This window comes from Microplitis mediator, chromosome 5, assembly GCF_029852145.1.
Source record: "Microplitis mediator isolate UGA2020A chromosome 5, iyMicMedi2.1, whole genome shotgun sequence".
Classification (NCBI taxonomy): Eukaryota; Metazoa; Arthropoda; class Insecta; order Hymenoptera; family Braconidae; genus Microplitis; species Microplitis mediator.
The window spans coordinates 24,859,052-24,871,341 of record NC_079973.1 but is presented as its reverse complement, the minus strand read 5'-3'; the positions used below and the strand labels follow the sequence as shown (position 1 = coordinate 24,871,341).

At 36.2% G+C, this 12,290-nt stretch overlaps 1 protein-coding gene across 3 annotated transcripts in view; it reads right to left on the bottom strand.

The window, feature by feature from the left end:
- Nucleotides 1–12,290, bottom strand: part of LOC130667435 (LIM/homeobox protein Lhx3-like) — a 167,597-nt gene that overhangs the window by 29,205 nt on the left and 126,102 nt on the right. For 2 of the 3 annotated variants that reach the window (XM_057469006.1, XM_057469005.1), the window contains one exon: nt 3,983–4,564. In XM_057469006.1, the coding sequence (XP_057324989.1) occupies nt 3,983–4,396 (414 nt within the window). In that variant the 5' untranslated portion in view covers nt 4,397–4,564. Of the gene's footprint in view, nt 1–3,982; nt 4,565–5,821; nt 5,969–12,290 lie in introns of those variants that run through there. The other variant, XM_057469007.1, reaches the window with a different exon arrangement.

Genomic DNA, 12,290 nt, shown 5'->3' with positions numbered 1-12,290 from the left:
AATGATTTCTGTTTATTTATTAGTAAGGAATTATTTTTATAATGATCCTAGGTCATGATTCTGAAGTTTAGCTGACGTCTAATAATTTTAAGATTTTTGAAAAACGATAAATTATAAAAAAAAAAAATATTTACAAAAATTGCACCTACAGTTTTTCAAATTTTCTACATATGCATATTTTTAGTTTTTTTATTAAATTGATGAAAAAAAAAGTCCAAAAATTTTTGTTTGCTAACTTCAGGATCATTACTAGGTCATGTCTCTCCTTATTTTTTTTTTATTCAAGTGAGAGTTGATAAAGTAGAAATTCACGATAATTTATCTATTGATACTTTTGTTGAAAAAAAAAAATCTGATTGAAGGATTTCGTAGTAAAAATTTTTATAAAATTTAGTGGAAGTTTTAAAAAATGTAGACTTTGAGTTTTACCGAAATGTTTTATAAATTATTGTTATTATAATATTTTATATTTTATTAATTCAGCGATAATATTTCGTAAGAGACAAACTAAACGGTGTAGTGAATAATAAGAGCTACTTGACCGAAATCACGCACCCGTATCTTTTTACGCAAAAGCCAATCTCCTCAAAATCACTCGTTCGCAACGGTCACGCGTAGGAAAGAACAGCAGAAAAAGTACTTGATTTTACAACAAACCGATAAAAAAATCAATTCCTTTTTAGAAAAAAAAAATCAATTTCCCGTCAACTAAATCGACTTTTAATTAAATAACGCCTGGCTATAAATGTGCTCCGAAATTTTCATGCTCCAAAGATAATTATTTAAAACGGGCCAGTATAAATAGCCACAAAATTTTCAATCGCACCCATTGAAGGAAAGTCGATTAAATCGCCGTACTCTTCAGTCACACAAACGAGTTTTCGTTGAATATCAAACGCCCGACTACAGACAACAGACCAGAGACCAGAGACCAGAGACAGCAGACTAGTAAAACGGGACATTAGAATCCCAAAAGCGGACCACGGATCGTCGTGAGGATCTTGAAATCCAATGTCCTTGCGGTTGGTGCTCTCAGTGCGTCGTCTTCGTCGCTCGGGAATTCATTTCAGGCAAACCTTGCAGTAAATATCCTAAAACCCTCTCTCTCCGACTTATAATCTGCCACCACCAACCAGCTCTCACTCTTTCCTCCACCACCGGCATCTCCAATACCAGCAACCGAACCAAGATCACCTCAACTTCTCTTTCCTTCATCTCCGTAACACATTTTAAATACAACCACGTTCTTTTTCTTCAGAGCAGTAGGACAAACAAGTACATGCACTTGTTCCTACAACTCTAAAACAACTTATTTACTCTTACTCATACTCATACTGATACTGATACATATTCACACTTACACACACGTGCATGCATGCTTCCAGGTTAGAAATAATATTAACTCACTTTAATTTTGACATCGGGAAAACACTTCATTTGGTTCATGCGCGCAGTGATGGCGCTGTAGTGATGAGTGTGGATCTCCATGCTGAGAAAATGCCGATTGTTTGTTTCCGGCAGTAAATTCACAGTCCACTACTACTATAAAGTCCAGTGGTATTTAGAAAAATGAACTAGCGTATGCTGGATTAATCTGATGGCAATTTATTTCCCAGTCCAGTAGACGAGACCGGGAACAACGCGGCGGCTTATGCACTCAAACAATCACTTGAACGAACGTTACTCCAAAACACTTGGCAGCATTAATACCCAGTGGATTTAAACGAAATGAAGATTTATTGTAGATAACCTAACCTCTGGTGAATGAAACTCGTGGTAAGGTAATGTAATATAAGCCAGAGGAATATAAGACTTTAGTCGAAAGTCTAAACTAAAAGTGCTCCAACTGACTCAACTCACAACACGTTGATCGTACCCACACGCAACAAACACGACTGGTTACTCTCAGACGTTTGAGTAAAATCACCACGATACTCGGCGATACGAGTAGGGAGAACGAAAAGAAACGGAGAATGAAAAACACTGTGCACTGAGAGAGAGTGAGTAAAAAAATTTGTGAACGTGTGAGTGAGTGATAGAGAAAGAAAGAGACCGAGTTCTTCAGCGAGCGAGTGAGTTAGTTTTAAATGATGTTAAAGTATAGAGTATACAGTAATGTATAAGTGTATGAGGAGCAAACTGTAGAGAAGTAAACTGTAGTGTGTGTTGGAATGCACAGAAAACGACGAACTAGCCCCGACCGAAGTCAGGACCCAACTGACTGGACGGGGTCTGCCGGATGGCTTTGGGACCTGAATGCCTCTCGGGGTCCCTGGGTTCAGGTACCCCGTTGCGTTCTGTTTCCGAGGTATAGATGATGACGATGGTAGTGCGCCGGTGGAGGGGGATACCGATGAAGAATATGTACAAAAAGAAGAGCCTAGAAAGGACCTAACGAACGTGCTAAGGGGGAAGGGTCCCATTGGTTGTTATGGTGGTAGTGAAAAAGGTGGGAGAAGTATCTTGCCATCTCTGTCTTTCCCATTTCTTCTACTTTACCTTTACATACACACACAAATATATATATAGTATAGCAGTTTCTCGTCCTTAATGTACTCTGGGTCTTTCGGTCTCTGTCGCTCGCACAGAGCAAACAGACTCCACGGAGCTCGACCCCGCAACACTCTTTGCCCCATTCAATTATATTTCTCCATGGTAAATGCCCATATTGTTACGTTTGTCAATGGCGAGCTAAGTGAGGGTCACGTAGCCGGATAATACCCGTGGAATTTCAGCTTGAGAGGCCCCTCTGTTGAGCTATAAGGCTCCGATGCCCCTCGTCATTAACATCACTCTTTTGCACTCTTAGCTATTTGTTCCTCCATCTTCTGTCGTCCTTAAGCTTTGCTATTATGAGTACACTATACTCTACTGTGTGCACACTATGTGCGTTGATTGAGTCCCGATGTGTCATTGCCGACACGTCAACCATTTCATTTCATTTTTTCCTCATCATTCCCACAATTCTCGGAATAATGACGTCATTTGGATGAAAATAAATTTCTTATTATATATATATTTACTACGAAATGTGTTACAGCAAAGTCAAGTGGTCATATGAATTTTCATTTAAATAAATTAATATTTTGAAGCAATTTTAAAATTGTTACAATTAATTTTTATAGCCAATTATCTTAATGAAATTTTTTTTAATTAAAAAATGTTAATATCATTTTTTACTCCAATTTAATTTTAATTAATTTTACGGTATAAATTCAATTACGAAAATAAATGATTGCTATTTTTTAATTTTTTTTTTTTTAAGAGAGAAACTTAATTTTAAATATAGTTGTACTCGGTTAATAAAAATGAAAATAAATATGTGTATATACATAATAAAAAATACGAAATATCCTATTTAACAAGAATACGAAATATCTTTGGCAATGCTTCCGCCTACTGGCTTTCTCTCTTCGATGATCGTTGTTGCTGAACCACCACGCGCTTAGAAAGTGTAGGCCAACAGCACTTGGGGAACCGACACGAGCTCATGCTAGTTTCAACAACCTTAACGATGACGCAACAATCTCTCGGCTAAGAGAATACAACCGAGGTATACACAAATATATACATACATACATATAAACTAAATCTTATACCCACAAACAAAACTCTACTCTCAATATTCTCATCCACTCGTTTCCAACGGTAGAAAATATTTTTTCACACGATCTTATCAACTCTACACCCAAATCTGAGCTCATGTGTCACCGATAAATTTCTTGTACAATAAAATACAATGTCTATTATTATAAATTATACTCAATACTATTCCAATAGCATTAACTCACTCACTTACATACATACATATATATATGTATACATGTGTGGACTTAATACTGACGTACTTTGGGCCAAATCACATTCCACAGCAGCTCAGAAATTTAAAGCATTTACAATAATCGCTATCGATTTATCTAAATCCCAATAAATCTTTAGAGAAAAAAAAAATTTATCCGGGTAATGGCTCAAGAATTCTTACCTTTAAGGTGCAATTGTTGTTATTATGGTTGACAGGAGGATACGCGGGGTGTCCTGGCAAGTGAGGATGTGTGTGGACCGAGTGATGAGGATTGTCACCCATCATACCCCCGCCACCGTGAAGATGACCATTGCTGCCCATGCCCGGTGTGCCTGACATGGAACCATAGGGTGTACCGGGGTCGCCTTGTCCTGAGTGACTTAGAGGTGAGTGGGGACTGGGCAGATCCGGCGTCGAGGTACTATTACTTCCTGCACCGCTGCTGGCACCACCGGCTCCACCGCCGCTATTGCCGCTGCCAGGAGTGCCGTATCCTCCGTGATGAGGTCCTCCGGCACCAGGGTGGTGCGGACTACTCGACAGCGAGGGGTGATGTGGGTATGCTGCTGAGTGGCCCGGGTGGTGGGGGTTCATACCAGCGGTCAAAGCGCTCGCCAGCTTGACCAATTAGATGGGTGGGCCTAAAAGCCCACCGACTTTCCGTCACAAATAAATTTATTCACTTGATCTCGATTGCTCTCCTGTATTTGAGCTCTACTTTCACGTGAATGACCGCTTCTTCTTCTTTATTTCTATTTTTATCTGAAACATAAATTCAAATTTCGCGGTTAATTTCATTATTAGCGGAGTCGAGGGTATTAATACACTAATTTATTAATTGGCTGATTGACGAAAGCCAATAGAGTGATGCCCGGTTTCAACAATTTGATACGAAGCTTTACTTTTTTTTTCACTGTGATTGATAAATATATATATGTATATGTATATGTATATACGGAAATAGCAATTCCGCTTCACGAATTCCATTGTACGAACGAACAAAGCTTGCTCTAATTACTCGCCTTTATGATCTTTTCCGGCGTCCAATCAGATCTTCTCATTTCCCTCCGCCCTCGAGAAAGTAATCTCATTAACTTGCTACCGCTCTGGTGACCTGCTCGCGCTCTCTCAGTCCATCTCATTTGCTGCTATCGTTACAGAGTTCACCAGCTGTTCTTATATAAATATACATATATATATATATACATAACTATTGCCTTGGTCGATGATATAATTTTCTTTACTAATTTATTTTTTAAACTTATACCAATTTAAATTATAAATTAAAACTTTTTCTTTGTTCGATTTAATGTGGTCATTAATTTTAAATAAAAATTTTTTATGTGTACAGTTAAATACGTAATTTATAATAATAAAATTTAAAAATTCAAATATTATCTCTGTAATCTACTTAGATCGGTCTTAGAAAAAAAAAATGATTTAGTGGTTAAAAAGAATTTCGGTGGATGGATTTAAAATAAAGTAACCGAAAATGTCTCATTTTAAAATCTCATTTGACTGAATATTTTTTTTTTATTTTTTATTTTCCTGTGTTGGCTTTACCTGGGGACGGGCTCATACCCATATGGATTATAATAAGCATGAGCATCTGAGAGGCCTGTGGATGCCGCCGATTCTTAATTAATAACGACGGTCCTTCTTGGTAAAACTCAGCGTGTGGTTTTTGGGACATGAGCCATCAGCAGGCTTTGCTCTCACGATATTTTAAAATTCTTAAAATATATAAATAAATATACACGTGGACACAAGTATACAAGTATCGTCAATACATCATAGTCCTTGTAATTATCTTAGTCCCTAAGCAATTTTACCCAACATGACAAAATTAAGTAGAAAAAAATTAAAAAACGAGTATAAATGACAGTGTATTAAAACTGAAATGAAAGGTTGGGTAAAATATTTAAAAAACAAAATCCCTTCAACGTCAATTTCACTAATCATTACTCTAATATGAAGTGTGGTGTAGTGTATTATTGTGTGAAATAGGGAAACATTTACCAGCATCATCACCATCACCTGCCAGCTGTTGCATTCAATTATATAAAACCCACGAGTGCTAATTTTGACGTTGATTGGTAAACCATTAATCGTTTATTTTATCACAGCTACGGAAATTTACTTCAAAATATATTTAATGACTCAAAAAAATTTTTTTAAATTTAGTCGGTCTCCTAAGTGACAATGATCGCGATGTCTACACAGAAAAAACAGATATTTTGAGTCAAGAAAATATTTTTGAAGGACAAACGTTTTCGGGAACCAAGTCAAGATTTTCTTGAGCCAAGAGAATTCGTCTTGGTTGGAGAAGATTTCTACTTTATCTGAGAAAATTTAGATCTCCAAAAAAAGTTTCTTGAATCAAGAATATTTACCTTCAGTCGAGAATTTTTTTTTTTGTGTGTACTAATGAGATAAAGAAAAATCGTAATTCATCAAATAAACCGACCGATTGTAAGCGTGCGTGAGTGTATACTGAGAAGCGAGTTTTCCTTAAGTAGCGGAAGTGACCTCACTGCGATAACGAGACGATAGCGTATAAATACTCACATTCACATGGACACATTTGCGGGCATAAATACACTCGGATATGTGTATCAGAGTGATATATTTGTGTGGATATGTGTATGCGAGTGTGTATAAGTGTACTGGTAATTACCAGAATGATAATGACGAAGTTGAATAGACAGTCTTATAGCACTAATGAGTGTGAGTGAGTAAGGGTTAGCATAACAGAGCAGAAGCAGAGGAAGCTAAACGATGATCAAGCAACCGATAGAGATAATTAACGATCACGATCGTACGAAAACGAGGACGTCGAGTGCCACAAGGACGATTACAAGCGATAATAACGAGATGGTGGCGATGTTGTTAGCGATAAGGAATGATAACGAGGACGTCCGTGGGCGATAGTAACAACGATAACTCTAGCTTAATTTTGTATCAATAAAACTAATGCGCATCATCTCATTGTATCTATCTCTCTATATATATATGTTGCCTGTATCCATTGTTGAATTTATTGTAATTATTGGGTAAGGTATAATTGTTACATAAAAAATTTTTTAAATACATATTTATATATATATGATATGACAAAATAAAAGTGTCTGGCCCAAAGGCATGAAGATAATTACATGATCGTTAGGTTCTCTCGATTCCGTTGTGTGATTCTTCCGAGAAGACTCGAGGGCATATGATCATGAGAAGGTGGATCATCTTCGTGTAGAAAAGTACGCCTTTTCATTTGCCTCAAAAACCTTCTTGGCATCTATATATGTGTATAGACATATATTTGTCTGTGTATATATATATACACGTCTAATAAAGGTCCACGGTAACAAACAGAGAACCCGCTCATCTTTCGCATAATTACTATAATCGTTTTCACCAATAATTAGATTATTTTTCAAAACCGAGCTCTCACTCACTCACTCTCGCGGGATATTTATAGTCTCTCCTTTCTTTAAAAGTTATTCGGTCTCGTTTTATTCGCAACCAACTGAGAGTCTGTGTGCTGTATTCTTTGCCCTTATTCTCTTTTTGCGTCTATTCGACCGGTCATTATACCTCGCACCAAAGTTATCATTACGTGGATTCTGTTTATTTTTTATCCTTTTTTAAATTTTATTTATTACTTTTACTATGTTTTGTTTTTGCAGAAATTTTTTTCGGTTCATGTTTGCGTTTGCGTTTGCGCCTCAAACTCGCTCGCATTCTCAAGAAATCGTCAGCTTTTACTGCGATTATTTTCTGCATTCAGTGTATTACTTTACTTGAGTCTCAAGCTCAAGACTCTGGTATGTTTCTTTATGTTTTTACTGCTGTAGAGAGAAAAATCTCTTTGCGTGAGTACTGTAAAAATGAAGACCAAGACCAAGACTAAGACCAAGACCAAGGCTCAGGCAAAATGGTGAGGAGAAACAAGAAAAAAAGTAAGAAAAAGTGTTATTAGGAGATACAAATGCCTTATTTTATTGTTGTCTGGTTATAGTTGTCGGTAGGAATGCAACTACAGCCATTTCACTGTGAAATATTATTCCTGAGGGATAGCCTTACAGATGAGTAAAGCGAAAGTGTACTCTCATATATACATACAAACAAATATACTGAAGTGGAAGTAAAAAAAAAAAGCCAGAGTCTCTTGACCACCGAGTGAGAGGCTTCACTCTTATACCATCCGACGTCAAGACTCTACAACAATAAGGACTTTGTAGTTGCCGTTCTGGTTTTATAGTTTTTCCATTTCCCACTTTGTGCTTTGCATAACTATCACATTGTTATCTATTCTATGCAACAAGTTTAAATATTTATACTCATATTTTTTACGGATAAAATAATAAATTTTTATTTTATGAATCCAAGTTAAAAATTTTGACATTCACTGCCACTACAAAATTATGCCGTAACATTTTTTTTATAGCTAAATATAATTTGACGTATCTATATATATAGCAATGCCAATAATAAAGATACACGATTGTCAAAAAGACTAAAATAAAGCACTCGGCTATTATAAATCATATCGGAAGGTTCAATGGAGTGTCAGATTACCCAGCAGCGTATATAGAAGCCGTTAAAGCTGTGCTAGAAGTATGTGTCCACATATGTACGCGCACTTTATATATATATATATACATATATGACTTTCTCTTTCGTTGATGGTGTTTCTGGACATCGGTACATCGGAATACACTCAGACCCTTAATACGTATTTAATTAAGTGTCCCCAGAATACGAGTACTTGATTTCGAGAGTGCAGAGAGCCACTGGTTCATATATCGAGTGCAAAAGAGCTAAAATATCGCGAGTTAAGTGTACGAAGAAAGAGGACACGTGAAAACTAGTGTAGGGGCGGTTCATGGGTTTATAATAGATATCAGTGCAAGCATAACTCTTGGCTTGCTCTGCCATACCGCCCGAGCAGGAACCTTTCTCCATGCCAACCTATACCTACATATGTACATATGTATACACCACAAGATGGAATTTCATCCGCGCTATACGACATAAATCTCAGACGCATTAAACCCGGCGTTATGAGAGAGCTGCCCTGCTGCAGAGTTTCGGCATGCATTCCCAGTTTTAATACGTTCGTTACATATATTTCTTATTACATATATATTATAGCTTTGTAGCTGTTTCGCGTAAAGATGCTGATGCTAACGACTGTTATAAACTTGATATTTAATACCATCAGACCAATTTCAGGTAACCGGGATTAATTATTTAAGTACATGAGGATAATAATTTATGTACACAAAATGGCTTCTCAGCTTAAGCTTGACAGTAATTGTTTAGTGTAATTGAAATAAATTTAGTCAAAAAAACAATTGCTGTGTTAAAAATTATTGCTAGTTCATATAAACATGTCTTGGTGACTTTTAAAGCCTTGTACCAAATGCCATATGCATAATTGAATTTTGCATACATATGTATAAAAGTTCACATGTGAAAGTGGGTGTGGATGTGTATTTTATTAGTGTGCATGTGTGTATGTGCATCAGACATGTAAACGCAGAGCAATATAAGAGTTTAGAACCTTTGTAGGTTGACCTCTTCACTGAGGCAATAATACACAAGTTGAAAGAGTCAAAGTGTAAAACTGTTATTTGCGAATAACAGTTGGCTCGAGCTGCAGTGCTGGTATGGTATTGCCCCGCTGACGTATTTGATGTAGCTTGGGTGTAAAAGTATGTATGGGGTGTAGTGTGAGGATTGGTATTACAGCAGTGGATCGGAAAAGGAAAAAGAGAATGTAGATGAGGAGGATTCACGTATCGTGCTGCTGAAGCTCTCGAGTCCGCGTTCACGACCCCTACCAGGCCCCCCCATAAATATTGGACAGTGGCAGCTTGTTACTCCACACCATTGCTAACTTCAAACCGACCACGACACTCAATATTCTCTGACCACTCGTATAACCACCGAAGAGTGCTCTGTTCATAAGCTGGATGTTGGATGATGTGTGCTTGTATCCGAGTACACTTGATTGACATCAGCTTACAAGAGATCAGAGTCACTCCCATCTCATTTAATAAGCCTACGGTTATTATATTAATATTATATGTGTACATTATATTGTCCGCACTATAAACTTACTATGCAATCCACTGGCGGTAACTTCCCGGGTCAAAAATAAAACTTGATTCAGGCTCGCTTCACCTTATTTTCTTTTGAAGTTATCGATTTGCCGATGATTTTCCGATCAGATCTCGACTTTTTCGACTTAAATTCAATTTTTTTCAACTTTTTGAACTTTTTTCATCTTAGTTTCAACTTATTTGTATTTTTTGATCTTAGTTTGAACTTATTCGTCTTTACTTCGAGCACGATTGTCATTCACATTACTTTTGACTTGCTGAATCAAGTCGAAAAAAAGTTATTTATTCGTCTTACTTTTGCCTTTATATATAAAAATTATTTCACCTTAGTTTTGACTTTTTCGCCTTATAATTTAAGTCGAATAAGTCTTGATTTAGACTTTTTCGCCTTATATTTTAAGTCGAAAAAGTCTAAACCAAGTCAATTTCGACTTGATCTTGACTTTTTCGTCTTAAAATTTAAGTTGAATAAGTCTAAACCAAGTCAATTTCGACTTGATTTCAACTTTTTCGTCTTAAATCGTGACTAAGTAAGCCAGTTAAGTCTAAACCAAGGCGAAAGCTCAATGTATTTCATGTCTCCGTAAAAAAAAGTGTAGTTTGTCTTGTGAAAAACGGGCTCCAAATTTCGACTTGGTAAACCAAGTCTAAATCAAGTTTTATTTTTGACCCGGGTTAATACAGAAAATTTTTTTTTAGACACCATTGACTTTACCGAGAAATCGGTTAATTTTCAATTGAAAAAAGTTAATTTGGTGTTAACATATTGCGCAATAGTTAAATATCACTTGTATTTTAACGAGATCGCAGACATTTATATTCATATTTATAAATATAATGAGGAGACGTAAGAATTTACTTGAAGAGGCGTACGCCTACGTCTATAACGAGCTATCTGTGGTTATACACATCCACCAGAGTTGAAAACGCATCGAGATGCTTACGCGGATATAAATTACATATATTATGCACTGAAAATTGTTTTTAATTTATACGCAAACTCAACGTTTTATTATTCATTTCAAAAACACGGATAATTTAATTAACGTTAAAAGTCATACTTAAAAAATTTATTTTATTACTTTTGAATAGTTAATTTTTTATTTAACTCTTCTGCCAAAGTTTTAATTAATTTTATTCATTATTATTAATTTAATTAATTAATTAAAAGTTAAATATTTCAGATGTGTATAGTATGAAATATATTCAATAATTGCAACCATGCGTGCAATAATTTGTATAGATTATTGTCTATTCAATGTGTAATACAGTAATATGTATAATCTATACACTAATTAGTGAATTCAGTGATGCAGAATTGGTGGTTAGACAAAATTTATCTCGCTAAGCATTTACCGTCGGTCAAGATTGAATATAGTGCACATTAGAGCTAGAGTGTGGGCGACTTGAGGGCAAGTGAATGGATGCCTGTGTATATATAAGTATGCATATATATGTAGGAGTTTCTAAGCTGCATCAAGTAGAGAAAGGGATGAAGTGAATAAGCTAGCGGGAGCAGAAGTAGTGAAGAGAAGAGAAGAGAAGAGAAGAGAAGGGTTGTAAGGTGGTGAGGTGGTCTTTGGCGACGTCGTAGACGTTGGAAGGGGCTACTGGTTAGGTGGCTCTAATTGGTCGAAATTAGCAAGTTTAGTCATTAGAGGAGTTTCCGGCGGTGAGTCCACTTGACTTTAGCTTCCTGTGGAAGGAAGGAAGGAAGGTGAAAGAGGATGTTGGCTATGTGTTCTATTCTGCTTTTGGAGAAACTCAGGACTCACGATTCAGGACGTTTCTAGTTCTCGCATCGCCTAACTCACCCGTCGTATCCTTACACAGTTCTCATCCTTATGTACTCCACTGTCTACTCAGTACCATCTAGTCGAAGTACATAAGTACGTAACACACGGGAACGGGGTTTACTCTAGCTTCTTCCTGACATTACCAAGTCGAGACTTCAACACCACAAATAACTGTTGCCGTGAGAATTCTGCGGTTTACACCTTACTATTGTCTATTCCAGATTATGAAGCTGTGTATAGTTGAACCTATAATGTGCTTGGCATCAGCATTCTCATATTAAGTATCAAATTATGATAAGACATATTAATATTAATGTCATTATTATCTTTGATTACGCTATTGAACTCTGTAAGTGCTAAATTTGGATATTTTACCCTGTAACCATAGACCGTTTTAATTAAGACATTATTCAATTAAAGTGCAATGCGACCACCGATTTAATTCCTATATTATACTTTTGGTGATGTTATTTTTGAACCCTATTTAGCTTCGTTTCTATAGACACTGATTCAATTAATTGAACGGCAGATTGATTGATTTATTAATTAATTAAATAGTTTATAAGGTAC